Here is a 20,387-nt window from a genome sequence, read left to right on the forward strand (position 1 = left end):
GCTAGAGGGATAGGGGAGAGAGAGAGAGAGAGAGAGAGAGAGAAGAGAGAAGGGGGGATTGGAGGAGGAACGTACATCCCTAAAAAATCCAGTTGCCCTACAGCAGCAGGAGTAGTAGTCGTAGTAGTAGCAGTAGAAGGAGGAGAGCTGCGGTCCCCAGAGGTCTGTTTGTCTCTCGGTATCCCGGGCGGACTGGGAGGCAGGTGGAGCCGGCTGGCTGCCGCTATATGTGTCCTGGTTTTGAGAGGTAGGCGATGAGGGCTACCACCACCCCCACGTACACCCCCGTTCCTATGGTGATGGAGAGAGCCGCGAGGAAGAGAGCCCGCCGGGATGCGATGTTAGCCAGCGGGAAGTCACCCTTACTCACTGCCTTACTCGTCTGGAAAAGAGAGGGAGAGAGAGAGGGAGGGAAAGAAAGTGAGTGAGTGGGTTATAGAGGGAAAAAGCGACCCATTTTCCGGAGGAAAGATAATTACAGAGGCTATTTATTATTTCCCCCTGTGGTGTGCAGAAAGGGGATTGGACTGGGAGGAAGGGACCACTTGCGGAGGGACACAATGGAATCGAAGAAGGGGGCTCATCGTGGCATTGTTAGAGTGAAAAATGGCTGTCGCCGCAAAAATGTCAGCGATATATAGAGGAGGTCAGGCCTGTATCGGAGCTGTTGTATAGGACCGGTATGTCGCGCCGCACCGCGCGGTGGAGGATACATTCATGATGTGTCATTAATTTCCGGTGAGAACTGTTTGGATGTGATAAGTGTTGGCCCTTTGAGACGCCATGGAGACAGGAGGGTGGGATGTTCTCTCAGCGTTGAGAAGAATTCACAGGCACAAAGAGGACATTTTATCCTACTCAGCAATCACTCTGCAGTCTGCGCAGGTTCACTGTTTCCCAAACAGTGGGTCGGGACCCATTTGCGGGTCACGGACCAATTTTCATGGGTCACGACTCGAGTCTACATTCCATTTTCCTTTCCTACATTATGATAAAAGGGTTATCTTTGAATAATAAAGAAAAGGGCCCGCACACTGTCAGAAACTTGCAAAAAATGTTGCCCTTTATCATAAAAAACTGCTGATCCTATTCTACTATTCCTATACTTTCTGCTTACTTGTCATAACCTCTGTCTGTCTGTCTGTCTGTCTGTCTGTCTGTCTGTCTGTCTGTCTGTCTGTCTGTCTGTCTGTCTGTCTGTCTGTCTGTCCGTATTCATGTTTCTCCTCAGATGCAGTAAAAGCTGTTTATTTATTGCCATTTGTTTTGTACACTCACTCAGCTACACTGGAGCCGAGGGAAGTGAGTCAGAGAGCAGTGCCATTGATCGCCAGGTTTTCCAATTGTCTAATTGTGCCTTCTCCTATATATAGCAGCATGCTGTATCTGGGCTGAGGGCTACGGCATGCACTCACCAGAGAGATAGAGCTGTCTCAGTGTTGCAAAGTTGTAAAGGACTTTGATTTAAACCCATGGCAAGCTGCAGAGTGCAGACCCAGCAAGGCTGGGCTAACATGTATATAAATTACACTAAGCACACCTATATAATCCTCTGTTGTTGTTTGTGTGCTGTAACTGTGTATAGTATCCCCAATACGTTCCCTCAGTCTGTACGCTCATTCTGTAGCTGAGGTCACATTGCATTTCAAAAACGGCACATGGTTTCCACAACTTACGCGCGGCGGTGGCTCAGGGGTAGAGTGGCTGGATGGTAACCGTAAGGTTGCCAGTTCGAACCCGGGCTCCCCCAGAGTAACTGTCGAAGTGTCCTTGAGCAAGACACTGAACCCCTAATTGCTCCCGATGTGCTGGTTGGTGCCTTGCATGGTTTCCGCTGCCATCGGTGTATGAATGTGTGTGTGAATGGGTGAATGTAAAGGGCCTTGGATAAAGGCGCTATATAAATGCACCATTTACCATTTTATTTTTTTTACGCTGCTTACCCTTTTCTGCAGATTGTATCCAAAAAGTGAAGGTCCGATAATGAGCTAAACTAAATTTCATTCACGAGCGGCCAAGAAAATCAAAGTTGCGGCATGAAACAAGTGTTTAAATCGGTTGTTTTGTCAGCCACTTCCATGTTTTTCAAGGAAGTTGAAAAGCTTTAGCGCCTCCCCGGCGCCTCCCCTGGTCGAATGTGGAATTAGATTTTCCACCTGACTTCAGTTCAGTCGACAACGCACAACTTCCTTGAAAAACATGTAAGCGGCTGACTAAACAACCGATTTAAACGCTTGTTTCATGCCGCAACTTTTCTTGGCCGTTCCTAAATTCAGTTTATCGGACCTTCACATTTTGGATACAATTTGCAGAAAAGGTTAAAACCCATACGCCGTTTCTGAAACGCAATGGGAGGGCTTCGTCTCGTGACCTCATCTCGGAGCTACAGAATGAGCGTAGGGACTGAGGGAACGTATCGGGGCTATGTGAATAGTAAAGCTGTGCCCCGGCCAGAAGTCTGCAGTTGTTGTATGAACTATATACTCACAAACTCGGGTATAGACTAAAATACTCATTCACTGCCAATGACGTGTGTCGTGTAACATGCCAAAACAGTGATTTCAGTTGTTGTGCTAGATGGCGCTCTTCGCTAACATATGAGTCTGTCACTCACACAGAGAAACATGAGATCACGTGATCGCAAAATCTCAATCCCCGTTCGTTTCCTGCTTTTTTCATTTGGAAAAGTTGATGGATTTCCTCTGCATTTTGAGTGACACGTGCTTTTTTCAACAGTCAATAACTATAGCGGCGATATTTTTTCTTGCGGAAGCACAGAGAAAGCCTCCATGTTTAGCAACGAACAGGGTATCGATCAAACTGGTCTTTAAATGTTCCCAGAAGTTGTTTTTTTAATTGATTAGAAAACGTTGCACTTCTTGAAAAAAATATTGGTCAAAACCAATCTCTCTCAGTCAGGTTCTATAAAAGGCCAACATTTTATCCCACTCAGCACCACCCTGCTCAGAGTGTAGAGTGTGTTTCACAGCTCCTCAGCAAACTAGCAATACATAGAGTACACTTTTGACAGGTCTAGTTATAAAAAATACATTAGCAAAAGGCTCCAGTATACGGGTTCCATAATGTGCTTACCTTTGTGAATTCCACACACTTTCCTTATACATATACTGTATGTACTGAATAATGAAAAGTCCAGGTGTTATAATAGCGCTGGTGATTCACTGAGAAGTTTTACAAGTTTAAACAAATTCTGACAGGATGAGCATGATTCATATTATGTATTATCAATTTCAGAGGCCATGTGGCGTTCTGTATGACTTCCACATCTAGTTTTGTCAGCGCCTAATAACGTACATCAAATAGCCGTTAGCGGCCACTCCACCTTCATATTTGATGTGTTACGATACATCTTGGATATCTATGGAACCTTCAGTGAACACCAGAGACCTTGATGCACTTGAATGAAATTGATATTCATAATTTCAACTTAAGTAAAAGCACACAGTATGCGACTCACATGCTTCTAAAAAATCACACCCGTGTGAACTGAGTGGTGTAAGGTCTTATATAGACTGATCAGCTGTGGTCTGACGTAATGAAATCACACCCGTGTGAACTGGGTGACCATAGCAACCATGCTCATTTTTGAGTGGTGTAAACCACTCCTACAACTGGCTTTGTTAGTCTGTCTGTCTGTCTGTCAGAAAAAATGAGCATGGTTGCTACGGTCACCCAGTTCACCCGGGTGTGATTTCATTACGTCAGACATTACGTCAGACCACAGCTTTTTTTTTGGTACGAACAGACACGGGTACAAAGCCAGTTGTTGGAGTGGTTTACACCACTCAAAAATGGGGAAAAAGGGAATCTGTACTTTGATTTCCTGTGGCGAAAAACCTAGGGTGAATGTCAAGACCAATAGGCTCACATAGGCTCGTTGTGAGCATGTACTGTATATAGATTTTTAGCCAAGAGATTTAGAATAGAGGAGGAAATAAAGAGGGGACAAAGTATAGGCCCCTGGGGGACCCTGGCCAATGAAGTATCTAGGATTTAAGTCTGAACTGCGTTAAATGTACAATTTGTGACAGATTTTGTGACAACAGAGCAGTTTTATAAAGATAACTTTCTGGTATCTTTTGGACATGCACGCCAGCTTTTCTATACCAGTGGTTCTAAAAAATAAACACTCAGAGTTACAGACCATTTGGACCCCCTGGTCTAAAGTAACACAGAGGGTCCCTGTGGGACCCCCACCACTCTCTTGGGATGCTCTCTTGGGATGCCCTCTTGGGATTGGTGGGATTCGGTAGCTGAACACGACCATAGCTGCAGTGTCTGGCTCTCTTCCATGTCATGGGGTCAGAGGTCACATTACTGATGTCTGTGTTAGGGTCATTCACGGCTGAAAAACATCTGCTGGCATCTCTGCTTTCTAATTGCCTCCCAATTATAATGCTGTTTGTTTAGCCATTGTTGTTTAGCCATTAAGAATCTGTGACAGTGTTTCTGTTACTGGAGTGTGGTGATGATGTAGACAATGAGGAGGAAACGTGTTAGGGTACCACAGAGAGGGTACCACAATGAGGGTACCACAATGAGGAGTAAACGTGTTAGGGTACCACAGAGAAAGACTGAGTCTGGTTGGAAGGACCTGTAGTCTGGCTTTGACTGTAAAGGTGACTATATCCTCATCAACTGCATAATTGTTGAATATGAGATACCGTGTGATCTGCATCGGAAAGGCAAGCTAGCGTTCCTTGTAGTTTTAAACAGTCCAGTGTTGTTGTTTTTGCTGTTGTAACATTACAAGGTATACCTCTGTGCATTGACTGGTGATATATTCTGTAAGCTATCAATAACAGTAGCCCTTACTGAGATCAAACAATAATGTCCTCAGAAACTGGCTGCTACAGTTTCCGAGTCAGGTCGAACCCAGCTCAGGGATACTCCAGTTCTCACACAGAGGTCATTGAGGTCAGGCCAAACACACACACACACACACACACACACACACACACACACACACACACACACACACACACACACACACACACACACACACACACACACACACACACACACACACACACACACACACACACACACACACACACACACGGCAACAAATAATATTAAAACACAAGATGTGCATCAGATGTGCATCTTTCTTATGTTGTTTATAATTTGTTCGTCAGTCCAGTCAATTACACGCCCCCTAAGCGTTGTAAAATGCATCAAAGGATGGAGTGAATACATAAACACAGACAGTTTATTATATTCAGTGTATTTCTCCTCCCAGGTGTGAACGTTAGCCGACGCATCAATAAAGTAATTATTAAACAAACACTGTTATGGAGTTCCAGGAGAGCTCCGGGGGAGAGCACACATTCCTTTTACATTCACAATATTATGATGGCCCGGCGGCAAGGACTTCTGGTGAGAACTATGAAGAAACCTTAACCCATTAAGATATGAGGATTTAGAACACATTTTTTAGAATCGACAGTTTTCAACAGCAAAAAAAATTAAAGACAAATTCTATGTCAGTGGTTCTAAAACTTTCATGTCAAGGACCCCCAAAATGATCTGTATTGACTCCTATCCCAGTATATTTAGTTCCAGGGCTGCCCGCAGGCAAAGATTTGAGCTAAAAGTGTTTGCTTTAAAAAATGTGTAGGCCTATATTCAAAGACTTGCACCAATGTTCACGATTTTTCTAAAATAGCAGATCTGCAAGCTAATAGGGCGGCACCAAGTGTGGTTAAAGTGGTTCAAATCTAAAATGACACGGATGCTTTCCCGGTTTGAATGTGTTAACGTGACGTTGGGGTTTAATTGGCCTCTGTATCACACGCAGGACACCGAGTCAGGTTGAAAGCTCTTCAGGCTCAAACGGTGTTATTTAACTTCTTTGTTAAGCATCCTGCAATTAATTGATTAATCGTTCCATTGCAACGATTCCACGCGGTAATTAAGTCAAAGCCCATCACCGGTCTCCTGCAGACCGGTGGTAATTGCAAGGGCTGAATGCAATTAATGCTGACGTAAGGACATAATAGATAGTCACGTCTCGTGATTGTCGTTTGTGTTTTCTTTTGTTGTGAGTGCGTGCGTGCGTGCGTGTGTGCGTGTGTGTGTGTGTGCGTGTGTGCGTGTGTGCGTGCGTGCGTGCGTGCGTGCGTGCGTGCGTGCGTGCGTGCGCGGGTGTGTGCTTTCTCTCTTTGGAATGCCCCTGAATGGCAATAAATGGCTGGAGGCTTTATCTTGCCAACCTTGACAAAATGATTGAAATGTGTCATCCTGGTAGCAGCTATTAGACTTCCGCACCTCAGCAGGACGGAGGCTCATTTCAACTAAATTATATGTGCTCAACACACTGGCAAAACACAACCCAACAAATCCATCCATCCATCCATCCATCCACACACAGAATAACAAAGGTGTACACACACACACGCGCGCGCACACACACACACACACACACACACACACACACACACACACACACACACACACACACACACACACACACACACACACACACACAGAGAGAGAGGCAAATGACGCATACGTGGACATGCAGTCATCGACCCACTCCCGACACCCCCCCCCCACACACCGAGGTGTGTCCGTTCAGCTCCGACCTCGATGATGACTCACATCCTGCTAAGACGACTACACAGGGCGGACTTCATCAGCATAACTGTGGGAGGAAGTACCGCCGCATCTCTCAAATCCACACCAGTGTTTCTCAAACACTTTCATTCCACGCACCCCCGCATGCATTAGACACCAATCTGTAAGATATTCAGTGTTCATTTACTTGATTAGTTAATTTAACTCTTTTTTTTTGCTTTCGCCTTTATTTTTATATATATATATTTTTTTTTATGGAGGGACAGACAGTAGGCTGACAGGAAATGGGGAGAGAGATGGGGGGAAGACATGCAGTAAAGGCCGTCGGGATCGGGAGTCGAACCCACGGCACACTGCCAGACTGGATTACCAGCCAAGGTGCCTGGACCATTGAGCCATGGCCCAGGCCAACTCTAGACTCTTACGGGTCCATTTACGTATAGGCCTACATGTGCTGACTGGCTAGGTGCGGCCGCACTACAACCACTCACTCACTCTGACTCAGTCCTCGGTGGCAAGCAATTTCCACTAATACCCACACTTCTGTTGCTGGTGGTGAATCATTATATTGACAGTGTATTTCTCAGAATGTATAGGCAAATACTGATGGAAGATTGAGGAAACATACACAGAAACCCCGGACTATAGGGATGAACTATACTGTATATGATTCAATACTTACCTTTGTTATGATTTCCCCCTACTCTTAAGTCTTAACCCCATCTGTGAAACTAAAATAAATAAATTCCTAAACATTTGGCTTTCACAATATACTGTCTCATGAGTCTTGGTTTGGGCCAGTTGCCTAGGACCCTTTAGGGGGTCCCCAGACCACACTTTGAGAACCAGTGGTCCACGCTCTTCTTGGAGGGTCGGTTGATCTCCACCAGGCGCGAGGTGAAACATTTATCAGTGGCTTCCAAACAAAAACCCTCAGTCTATTACCGCCGATTATTGAAACCCATTTCGCCATTCTCCAATTAATCTAAAGGCTCCCTGCTCGTTCTCTGCCTCAGACATTGATGGTATTCAAGTCCTTCTCTGTTGCATTTGAGGGCGGCCGCGTGGTGAATCTTTAAACTCTAAGCAGAAAACTTTTCACAGAAGCCTTTGTGTTTGAAAATTGACTTCAAAGAGCTTTGGCACAATGGAAGATGGAAGCCCTTGACATAAGAAGTGTGTGTGTGTGTGTGTGTGTGTGTGTGTGTGTGTGTGTGTGTGTGTGTGTGTGTGTGTGTGTGTGTGTGTGTGTGTGTGTGTGTGTGTGTGTGTGTGTGTGTGTGTGTGTGTGTGTGTGTGTGTGTGTGTGTGTGTGTGTGTGTGTGTGTGTGTGTGCGCGCGCAATGGAAGATGGAAGCCCTTGACATAAGAAACGTATACGTGTGTGTGTGTGTGTGTGTGCAATGGAAGATGGAAGCCCTTGACATAAGAAACGTATACATGTGTGTGTGTACAATGGAAGATGGAAGCCCTTGATATAAGAAATGTGTGTGTGTGTGCAATGGAAGATGGAAGCCCTTGACATAAGAAACGTATACATGTGTGTGTGTACAATGGAAGATGGAAGCCCTTGATATAAGAAATGTAAGTGTGTGTGTACGTGCATTCTTGCATGCGTGCATGTACTGTATCTACTGTATGTGTTAAGTCTGTGTGTGCATGTGCCAGTGCCAGTCAAATGCGCAAAACATATAGAAGAAGAGAGCCAGGGCCCAGGGGCAACCCAAGCCCCCAGAAAGGCTTGCCAATGTTGAAGCTGCGAGACGTAGTGGTAAAAGCTGGAACTGCAGGCAGGCCCCTGAATTTAGCCCGAGGAAACCCCGCGCCGCTCGGGTTTAACATTGAGCACTCGTTTGCACTTCCGAATTTGACCACCAACTGTCAGTGGTCAAATGCGGAAGTAGAGCGTTCTTCCGGGTGCTTCAAAACTATTGAAATGAATAGCAGGGGGCTGGGCTGTCCGCCCTCTATCCTTTATAACTCTATGGGGCAACCAGGAAGTGGAGGACATTAGCCACAGCAGCCCACTTGTTGGTGTGCGTGTGCGTGCGTGCGTGCGTGCGTTTCTGTAAGCTATAGCTGTGTCCTACAGTATATATTTTTTGTACTTCCAATGTGACACATTTCTGTCTGTCTGTCTGTCTGTCTGTCTGTCTGTCTGTCTGTCTGTCTGTCTGTCTGTCTGTCTGTCTGTCTGTCTGTCTGTCTCCATGTGTCTTCCCTGTCACTGTCTGTCTCTTTCTATCTCGGCTTTCTTTCTCTCTCTTGCTGTCCGTCTCTCTCTATCGTCCTCTCTATCTCTCTCTGGGCTTCCTCGTCACTGTCCAATATATAGGACAGCTCTATTGATCTATTAGCCACAGACTCCATTACCTGCACTAAGCTGTTTGTTTGTAAAAATGTCCAGGGCCATCAAAACGTCAAAGCTGTCCCGCCATTATATCTCTGTGTTTTCCTTGCCACACTGCAACAGTTGCAGAGATTGTGCCAGTTGAATAGTCTCATATTTCCATCAGTTCAGGAATCATTCAGAGTATGGTGTGCTTTATTTTTTATAGCCGGCGGGGATATGTTTTATCCCCGCTTCTGATCAGACTGAATTTAATATACATTTCCTTCTGGGAAATGTAGACTGTCTGATATGTTTGATATTTACATTTGATAACAGAGCGATTTAATTGAGAGAAAACATTATGCAGTTCAGTTCACTTGGCAACTTTCCATGATTTTTCAAAAATGTTCAGTTTTTCTTTCATAGAATAAATAGTCGCTCTGCAAGCTCAGAGCTTAAGCTCATAGATAGACAATACCATATTCACTATTTGCATTACAACAAAAGTAATAGGTTTCAATTGGTTAAGAAAATCCCCCCTACCTGTGTTATCTTTTCAAATCGAACCCTGGTGTACTGAGCCACGCAAGATGGTTAATTGGTGAGTGGCGCAGGTTAAATGAATAAGCCTGTATTCCTCTCAAAAGTCAGGATTATTACGCGTTCACCTCTTCTTGGCACTGCTTTTAGTGAATTTAGTCTAGGTGACAAAATGAAGCCGAGTGGACCAGGTCCAATGACATTAGGCGGCTACATCTTAACCTGACAACTTTGGACCGTTCCCTGCTCTGTGGGAGGTGAGACAGGCAGGAGAGAGAGCTGACCATCCATCCATACACTAAAGCATCACTTCCACATAATTACCCAGGAAGAATCAAATTAGCTCCTGACAAGATAATTCACTGACTGCCTTCATCTCTCCTCAGCTCGCCCGCTGATAAGAGGGCTAAACGCTTTAGCCTTTTGATAGACTTCATCCTCCAAGAAAAATATTGTGAAGCTCGACCAAGTATAGAGCCCTGGGTGATCCCGGTCAACTACACTGTCTGGCACTAAAGTATTTTCCTGCGTGTGCAGTGGATCTCTCACACACGCACGCACGCACGCACGCACGCACGCACGCACGCACGCACGCACGCACGCACACACGCACGCACGCACGCACGCACGCACGCACACACACACACACACACACCACCTCAAACTGTGCTTTCTTTGACTAATGTACAAAGCATACCTTGCTATTTTATTTATTTATTATTTATTTGTTATTGTTGTTAATGCAGCTACTGTGTATGCATTCGTGAATGTTGAACATCTGCTATTGAGGGCCTTTTGTGTGTGCTGTTCCGTCTGCACCATATTCACAGCTGTTGTAGCGTTGCCTACGTGTGCACATTCACAGTGCATTACATTGTACTGTAAGGTGGAACATATTGAATTGATTGGTGGTAAGACAGAAAGGCTGGGGCTGTGTGCCTGATTGCAGTGGTGGTGGTTGGGGGAGTACAGAAAGGCTGGGGCTGTGTGCCTGATTGCAGTGGTGGTGGTTGGGGGAGTACAGTAAGGCTGGGGCTGTGTGCCTGATTGCAGTGGTGGTGGTTGGGGGAGTACAGAAAGGCTGGGGCTGTGTGCCTGATTGCAGTGGTGGTGGTTGGGGGAGTACAGAAAGGCTGGGGCTGTGTGCCTGATTGCAGTGGTGGTGGTTGGGGGAGTACAGTAAGGCTGGGGCTGTGTGCCTGATTGCAGTGGTGGTGGTTGGGGGAGTACAGTAAGTGCATTTACTAAAGTACTGTCTGTACTTAAAGGTATATTCAGTGATTTCACTTAATTCAAATATCACTTTTCTTTTTCTTTTTTGTGTGATAATCCTCCCTAGAGTGTGCTGACCACATAAGGAGTTCCTCTCTGTCCCCAGTTCACCCCTGGGGTCAAAAAAGCTTATAGGTTTCATTTTTGGCTAGGTTCGAGAGATATCCATGGTTCGCCACCGCGCACCCGACGATCGTAAATCATTTGTTAGTTTGTATCGCATCGCTGAAAAAATGTAGCTGGTTGTACTGGTAGCTAAAGGCTGTGGGCTAATGTGAGTGGTGCTGAACTCCTCCCGGGGGCCCACACCTTCCTGTTTAACCTGGAAGGACAACAAGCTCTGTATAGTGGGGGTGGACGGGCGGCATATCTGCAGTAACAGCATGCTAACACTAGGGGTAGCAAAGGAGTTACAACTTTGAGGCCCCTTTACTTGAGTACTTCCATTTCTCAATAGTTATCTGACAGCTTTAGTTACCATAGATGCAAACCTTTTGACACATTTTGAAAGCTCTTGAAGCAAAAACCTGTGAATATAGGGGACATTCTGCATACTTTGACTTGTAATGGAGTATTTGTACGTTGCGGTATTTTAATACTTGTACTTTGTACAAAATACAACTGACTGACATTCACGAGAGAGAGAGAGAGAGAGAGAGAGAGAGAGAGAGAGAGAGAGGCGATTCAGTGTGTCCATTAAGTATGCCTGCCTCTGCGTTACCGTCCTCGGAATCGATCGGCAGGCTTCACAATAAGATACTGTGCTGCTGTTGTACATTGATTGAAAGCAGCAGGGTTCACCGGGCCACTTCAGCGGCCGAGGAAGTGCTGTCACTGTGAGAGAGGAGCTCAGCATCGCTGCCGCGGTTCAATAGTTTCTCATATTGCACTTCCAGTGTATATGACTGGTCTTTGAGGAGCTTGTGAAGTGTCTAGGAGACGATCTATATGGTATAGGCTGCAGCGCTGCTGCTGTCAGACAGGTGAAGACATGGGTGCAGTGAAGCATGCACCCATGGGAGGCTTCCACAACACAATGTGGCCGTTTGTATGATATGGCCTGCAAATGAGGAGTTTTATAGCAGGGAATAGACTGAACTGTAAATGTAAAGAATTCTGACACCGTTCTTTTCCCCTTCCTGTCAACAACACTCTGGGAAGCACACAACTGTACATTTTTGGGTGCCACCATATAGAAACGTCACCACTTAAGTTCTATATTTCCTAGGAAGACAAATAGGCAAAAACCGCATCATCTACTGTACAATCTAAAAAGAAAACATTTCGGATAATTTGCCCAAAATAGGGACACCAGGGGTAATGTCACGCAACTCGGATAAGGTGCGATGAAACTCACACACCAAACATCCATCAGAGCAGAAATGAATGAGGATCAGACAGTATGCAGGGACATTCTGTGTCAGTGATACAAAACAAGCACTCCATCGTGGCTACTGTCAACAAGGTATAGTAACTGGCTTGTTGTTTTGGTCACAGCCTGGTCGCGGTGTATTTGGTGGTGGTTCTCTGTGGATAACCCACATTCCGGAGGATAAAACGTACATATTCATAGGATGGAATACAAAATGAGGACAGGGGTCATTGGCTTGTTGTGGTGGACATTTTTGTCAAGATTCCATTTTTGCCACAGACATACAAAATGAGTGGACAAAAACAGGAACACATGAATATAGCATGACCAAAACATGTCTGTAACTCTGAGAGTGTTCAAATGGAACCAAATGGACCATTTGGTTCCATTCGAACACTCTCACGGACTCACAGACACATTTGTCTGTGTACGGACATATTGATGACCCCTGAATGAGGGCAAAAACGGAGCAAAGAAAAGGGACTGTAAAAGCTCCTTTTACGGACATTTGGGGGGATACAAAATAATTGCCATGTGCATTTATAGAACCGAGAACATTTTTTTTGCAGAGGATTTAAACCACACCATGTACTATATAGGCATGCGGACAGCTAGGGACTTTAACTTTGTTATGACACTGAGCGCTATTGAGTACCATTACCACGCTGTGTCGAAGCCTATTCCCTGTCCGGAGCTATACTGAGCCTGTGAGCTTCCTGTCAGTGCAGAATGTGATGAAGTCTAACGTCCAGGCCGGGAGCTTCGCTTGAATTCTTCAAGCGTAACCACATGAAAAATACGTTCCCATCTGGATGCCAGTCAATCCAGAAAAACCTTCAGACTCCACCTGCCCCCGTCTCCCTCCTGGAACCGTCTGAAGGGTTATCACTGTGTGCGTGTGTGCGTGTGTGCGTGTGTGTGTGCGTGTGCGTGTGTGTGCGTGTGTGTGTGTTTCGTCCTAGCAGGGCAATTTAGATGCTGTTGATTAGGGTCGTGCCGATGGGCGATGGCAAGCGCATCATGGATTTTCCCAGCTGATGCTATCGCCCCGCCCCCACACCCAGGTTCAGGCATAGTGTGTGTGTACTCCATCGTATGGTTATGCTACGCATAGAAAATAGCAGATCTACAAAACTCACAATGGGTCACATCGATCGTGATGCATTGTGATCTTGATGATTCAAATTTAACCGACCCACAGTACAAGCTCAAAATTGATTTGAAATTTTTTAATTTAATTTTGATGACAAATTAGTGGTGCAAGCCTGGTTGAAAGTGGTTAAAACTCGGGAGGCGTTGGCTGCACATTTGCAGATATACCGATGTCCTAAATCAAAGAACGGTCTGGCCGATATACCGGTCTGACTCAGTGATGTAGACGACCCCCCCCCCACCCCCCCATGTCTGTTTGTGAGCCAGTTCTAAGATGGGGTGGCATGAAGATAAAGCCTGGACTGTGATTTACAAGCGCTCCTTATAGGAGGCTTTCAAGCTGCTGGCAGAGTGTCAAGCTGCTATTAGAAATTGGCCTTGAGTTATGGACGGTGTGCACGGTAAATAAGTGGCCCTGAGTGGATGTTAAAAGAGTCAAAGCTAAGAGCTTTTTATATATGATGCGCCTGATGTTTTGCGTGTGCGTGTGCGTGTGCGTGTGTGTGTGTGTGTGTGTGTGTGTGTGTGTGTGTGTGTGTGTGGTGCTAGTGTGGGCATCCTCCTTGAGGGATTGTCCTTTTCTGTAAGGCCAGACCTGTGTAGTTGTGTTGATTCTGTATGTGTGTGTGCGCGTGTGCACATGCGTGTACGTGCTTGTGTGTGTGCGCGTGTGCACGTGCGTGTACGTGCTTGTGTCTGTGTGTGCGTGCATGCGTGCGCTTACCCCCTGTGAGAAGTAGAAGGCTGCTATCCCCAGAGGCCAGAAGCAGCACAGCATGGAGAAGATGGCCAGCCCCAGGTGGTCCCTGGGTGGTACCACTATAAAGTTGTCTTCACTCTCACTGTCGCTGGAGCAGTCCGTCTGCAAGACAACAGCAACACTACAGTTCAGGGTATTTCCAGCTGCTGCACAAGCCTACAATGCATCACAATGTCTCACGTCGAGAGCTTGTACTGTGTGTGACGCTGTAGTATGAACTATTAGGGCGTTCATTTACAAAAAACACAAAAAGCAACAATATACAGTCTACTGAATGACTTCTGGCCTGTTCTTGCCTGCTGGGGGATTTGTCCTGCAGTCTCTGATGAGTCAAATGCAAGGTGAAATGATGCTCTTATCTAGGCCAGTGGTTTTCTGCCCAAGGCGCACCAATGGGCAAGTCAGAATCACACCTATGTTCACATTCATGTTCATGTTTACACTATTGTCCCTCTGCAAATCTTTATTTACTAATGCCAAAAAACAAATAAACAAAAAACATGAGCCCTATTATATACTTTCACAGATTTCAAAATGTTTGCATCAGCTATTTTCAAATAGCCTATTAGGTTTAATTGGTTCTTTTATGTTTTGGAATGAATATCCAAATCTGCAAACTATAACTTTAAACTAAAGTTTTTAAATAATTGGGGTAAAAAGTACAATATTTGCCCCGGAGATGTGGTGGAGTAGAAGTATGGCGTAATTAAAAAGAAAATACAGTAAATAAGTAAAGTAAAACTACATCAAAACTTCACACATGTACAGCTCTTTATTAAATGTACGTAGTTACTTAACACCATAATCATAGGCTTAGTAATTATTGGACAAGCAACAACAATAAACTGCTCATTATGCTGGCTGATAGCAGTTAACTGTTAATGTACATACTGTGTGTGTGTGTGTGTGTGTGTGTGTGTGTGTGTGTGTGTGTGTGTGTGTGTGTGTGTGTGTGTATGTGTGTGTGCGTGTGTGTGTGTGTGTGTGTGTGTGTGTGCGCGTGTGTGTGTGCGTGTTGGTTGAAACAATTGATCCAAACGCTTCTTTGCTGCTCACTTTCAGGAGAAATTATGACAGGCAGTTTCTGCTGTCAAAATATGTCCCCCCCCGTATTTAACTTAAACGCCCAATGCATTCTCAATGGCAATAGCACAAACTTTGCCATGCTACTAGTCCTACATACTTACACCTAGAAACCCCATTCAAACCTGTTTAGGTTCATCTTACGGTGGAGAAATATAGTGCTTTCAAATTTGAGAAATTCACAATGGGGCTCAATGGCAGATATTGGCACGTCAAAAAAGCACTTTCACCTAGAAACTCCATTCACACTTTTTATAATTCAGCTTACTGTGGAGACACATGCTGGAACTTTTTACTTTGAAAAACCTAGAAACCCCATTCAAACCTATTTAGGTTAATCTTACAGTGGACATGTTTGCCTGAAAATAAATCTTTGAAATGTTTCATAGTTTTATAAATATAGTGCTTTCAAATTTGAGAAATTTATAATGGGGCTCAATGGCAGCTCTATGGCCAGTGGCGTATCCAGGAATTACGTTTTGGGCAGGCAAGATAAGTGTTAATTGTCGTCTCCCCGCGCACAATCGTAGCACTAAAGGTTTTCAAAGAGATATACCTGGCAGACGAGTAGAATACAAAGGCTGAAAGGCTCGCATTTGCATTCCAATGGGTGATTGAGGGTCGCGCTCTACTGCAACGGCCAATCAGCTGTTAATAGTTCTCAGGTCTTGTTTTTGTCGTCTTTTTTTCTCATTGTATGGATTTTGGCCAGGCCAGAAATGGATTTGGACAGGCGGACGCCTGCCCTCGCCTTATTGTAGATACGCCTCTATCTATGGCACGTCAAAACATTACTTTCACCTAGAAACTCTATTCACACATTTTATAATTCAGCTTACTGTGGAGACACATGCTGGAACTTTTTACTTTGAAATGATTTGTAGTTTCTGAGTTATTTAACTTAAACGCCCAATGCATTCTCAATGGCAATAGCACAAACTTTGGCATGCTATTTGTCCTACATACTTACACCTAGAAACCCCATTCAAACCTATTTAGGTTCATCTTACGGTGGACATGTTTGCCTGAAAAGAAATCTTTGAAATGTTTCATAGTTTTAGAAATATATAGTGCAAGGACACTTCGACACCAACTCTGAGGGAGCCCGGGTTCGAACTGGCAACCTTGCAGTTACCATCCAGCCACTCTACCCCCTGAGCCACCGCCGCCCTGTTTTGGTTTGGTTTTACTATAGTTTATGACAGAATGGAGAGAGAAAGCTAAATTCATTGACAAAGTACATTTGGAATTTGTCACCCATCCTACACACCCTATACCAGGGGTGCCCCAGACTACCTAAAATTTAGGTAGTCTTTATCTTTAGTTTGAATGTAATGTCTAAAAGTTTATGCTCTACTTTCATTTAAGGGCAGCACCAGCTGAAATGCTGCCAAGATCGTAAAATCTTGCTGTTGTTGGACGTGAAGCTCCTCAGTCTGTACGATAGCAGTCTCATGGCACATCACTTTGGAAGGTGGGATAACTTGGAGGAGCGAATTATGCCAGCTGTTTAGGGTCGGCAACACACTTTCCATGATGGATTTCACTCCTTAGACATTTATGAGGACTTTAGATTTATACCCGTGCTTTTGTTTTTCACGAGCTGCAGATACAGAGGATTACCGGCCTGCTGCCAGCCAGCAGACTTTAAATTTGAAACATGAGACGAGGCGGCTCTCAGTCCTTCCCTACAAGTGTGTCTGGCACGGAATTTTGCTACGAGGATCATTTCCAAACTTTGCTTGGTGATTGGAGTGCATTATATCTAATGCATGTATAGAGCCACAAGAGCGGTCAGCGCTTTAAAGGCTTCTAACTCGGCGAGTTCTGATATCAACTGACCAGGCTCGTGGGGGTCTCCGGACCCCACTTTGAGAGCCACTGCGTGTGGAGAGACTTTGAGGCGTGCAGGCAGATACCCCGCGGGAGGTTCCTGGGAGATTCCCATGAGAAAAGCTAATGACCCCATTACGTTAGCTAAAGTATTTTAGCTTTACTTTGAGCCATTTGGTTGTTTGATCTCATCGCTGTCACACATAGCAAAACAGTTCAAAGATAATTGGGCATGAGAGACTTGTTGTTGCCTACTTTTATGGAGCATGACGGCAAAATAGCGTTACATTAAAAAAAAAACATTAAACTGATTGACAACAAAAGCACTTTATTTTCGGAGAGGATCATGACGTGGTAAATTGCACTGCAATTATGATTAAGAGTGCTCATGACAGATTAGCACTCTTCATCAACCTTAGCTAAGTTTTAGTCCATGAACAAAATAGCAACATTGTTATGATTTTGTTAGTGTTAATGGAATATGAAAGACCTAATTTGCGTTGGGCAACAACCATGTCCCACAGTGATCAGCTTGACTGTTTTCATTCTGTTTGTGTAATGTGACGGCGCATTAATAAACACGACGTGGAAAATAGAACTGTTCACTGATTGGACTCAGAAAGTGAAAACATAATTTGCCGTGACAGTATTTTGTTTAGTGTGGTCTTTACGCAGCTCGCAAGTATAGCTAAGATTAATCTTATTCCTCTGCAGTGCAACCAAATAATGACACGGCTTCAGTATCCAACTAATTAATTTCAACATCGTTTAGTGCAGACTTTGAACCCCTATTTAATCGCTTAAGCCCCAGCATATTCTGGGGGAAACTTTTGCTGAAAAGAAATCTACAAGCTCACAGTAGATCGGCTATTTACTGTGAAGATATGTCATGTACAGTGAGAACAGAAAAGACACACACTAGTATAGAGCCCTGAGGGTCTATACTATCCATAATATGGACGCTATAGGGTTCGTGTGGTTATAAACTGAATGAACAAACGAATGAACGAACGAAAGACAATCATTGCTTTGCCATCTGTGCAATGTTGCTAAGTCCCGTTCATGTCATGTGGTGTGAGTGATGGCTCACACTGCTGGAGCCAAGCTAATTTTGTACCGCTTTGTTCTGCACCTTGGGACTAAAAAAGGTCCAGAAGGAAGGAGTTTAAATTCACTGTGCTGCAGAGGGGTGGATGCTGGTTATACACGACACTATATAACACTGTATAGCAGTAGAGGTGTACAGGGAGGATGTGTTAAGTATGCTATATATAACACTGTAGCAGTAGAGGTGTGCAGGGAGGATGGGTTAAGTATGCTATATATAACACTGTAGCTGTAGAGGTGTGCAGGGAGGATGGGTTAAGTATGCTATATGTAACACTGTGAGGTGTGTGGGGAGGATGGGTTAAGTATGCTATATGCAACACTAACTGTGAGGTGTGTGGGGAGGATGGGTTAAGTATGCTATATGTAACACTGTAGCTGTAGAGGTGTGGATGCTGGTTATACACGACACTATATAACACTGTAGAGGGAGGATGTGTTAAGTATGCTATATATAACACTGTAGCAGTAGAGGTGTGCAGGGAGGATGGGTTAAGTATGCTATATGTAACACTAACTGTGAGGTGTGTGGGGAGGATGGGTTAAGTATGCTATATGCAACACTAACTGTGAGGTGTACGGGGAGGATGGGTTAAGTATACTATATGCAACACTGTAACTGTGAGGTGTGCGGGGAGGATGGGTTAAGTATGCTATATGTAACACTAACTGTGAGGTGTGTGGGGAGGATGGGTTAAGTATGCTATATGCAACACTAACTGTGAGGTGTGTGGGGAGGATGGGTTAAGTATGCTATATGCAACACTAACTGTGAGGTGTGTGGGGAGGATGGGTTAAGTATGCTATATGTAACACTAACTGTGAGGTGTGTGGGGAGGATGGGTTAAGTATGCTATATGCAACACTAACTGTGAGGTGTGTGGGGAGGATGGGTTAAGTATGCTATATGCAACACTAACTGTGAGGTGTACGGGGAGGATGGGTTAAGTATGCTATATGTAACACTAACTGTGAGGTGTGTGGGGAGGATGGGTTAAGTATGCTATATGCAACACTAACTGTGAGGTGTACGGGGAGGATGGGTTAAGTATGCTATATGCAACACTAACTGTGAGGTGTACGGGGAGGATGGGTTAAGTATGCTATATGCAACACTAACTGTGAGGTGTGTGGGGAGGATGGGTTAAGTATGCTATATGCAACACTAACTGTGAGGTGTACGCCGGGTGTATGGATTAAGCGGTGACTCACCAGTCGACTACACGCACGCACAGGTCGCATGCACGCACGCACGCACGCACGCACGCACGCACGCACGCACGCAGGCACAAAAGGTGAAATCGTTTCAATAAAAGCATCATGATAGAATAAGGTCATCATGGTGACTGTGGAAATAGGACACTTTCCTCAAACAAAACAAATGCTGGGGCTCTTTTTGGACACGTCTGTCTGTCTGTCTGTCTGTCTGTCTGAGCTCTACTAATTACTGTAGTAAACTAATACTTTGTTGATCGGGGTCAGCTCTGTGCTTGGTCCCCTTCCCCCTCTACACCTAATCTCTCTCGATGAATCTGTTGCGATGCATTGTGAGCTTGTAGATCGGCTATTGTCGGTGAATGTTCCCTCCAAGTGGTTAAAGGTTTTGAACAGAGTCTACCACAACAGCATGTACATGGTGTGTCTGTAAAGACTTATTGAATGGGGGGCACGGTGGGGCAGTCGGTATAATGCCGTCGCCTCACAGCTAGAAGGTCCTGTAGAGCCCAGGATTAAATTAGATAATTGACACTGCATGTGTGAAAAAATGGGTTACAAAATTGTGGGATAAAAATTATGTAATAATAATAATAAAAAAAGTAAAGTAAAAAAAAAAAGTTGAATACATGCATTTCATTTCTTTGCACAAGAGTGCAATGAAACTTTGGTAGAGTTTTGGGCTGTGTAATTACCTTGCCACCTTGCTATGATGAAACTCCAAATATTGGCGAGACAACTTCAATAGTCGCTCCGTAGATTAAAAATTGATGATCCGTGACTTACATTGCTCGGTGAAAGAGGTATCAAAGTCACTCTTTCAGCACACAAACGAGCGTGCACGAAGCAGATTCTGCCCCAATGTAAAATTCCTACTGCAAAACCAGACTTTTTTTAAGAAATTAAAATGGGAACTTTGTGTTGAGTGTACACTCGTTGAATTGGGAAGAAGATTTGCTAAATTTATAATGAAATAATTGGCTTTGTTTGCTTTCATTTGTGTGCTAATAGTGACTCTGAAACCGGTTTCACTGTGAGTCAATGAAGATAACCTCGCTCCTCAAAATGTGGAGTTGCATCATTAAAAGCTAAGTATACACAGCCTAAACCTCTGACCAACG

The 20,387-nt window shown here is 44.5% G+C and overlaps 1 protein-coding gene across 1 annotated transcript in view; it reads right to left on the reverse strand.

Moving 5' to 3' along the window:
• Positions 1–223: 223 nt before the first annotated feature.
• syndig1l (synapse differentiation inducing 1-like) overlaps positions 224–20,387 on the reverse strand; it is a gene marked incomplete at both ends in the record, with an annotated part of 66,891 nt that continues 46,727 nt past the window's right edge. The window contains 2 exons of the mRNA XM_079525450.1: positions 224–382; positions 13,993–14,130. Coding sequence (XP_079381576.1) covers positions 224–382; positions 13,993–14,130 — 297 coding nt within the window. The remainder of the gene's footprint in view (positions 383–13,992; positions 14,131–20,387) is intronic.

The sequence above is a fragment of the Electrona antarctica genome (assembly GCF_951216825.1).
Source record: "Electrona antarctica genome assembly, chromosome: 17".
NCBI classification, from domain to species: Eukaryota; Metazoa; Chordata; class Actinopteri; order Myctophiformes; family Myctophidae; genus Electrona; species Electrona antarctica.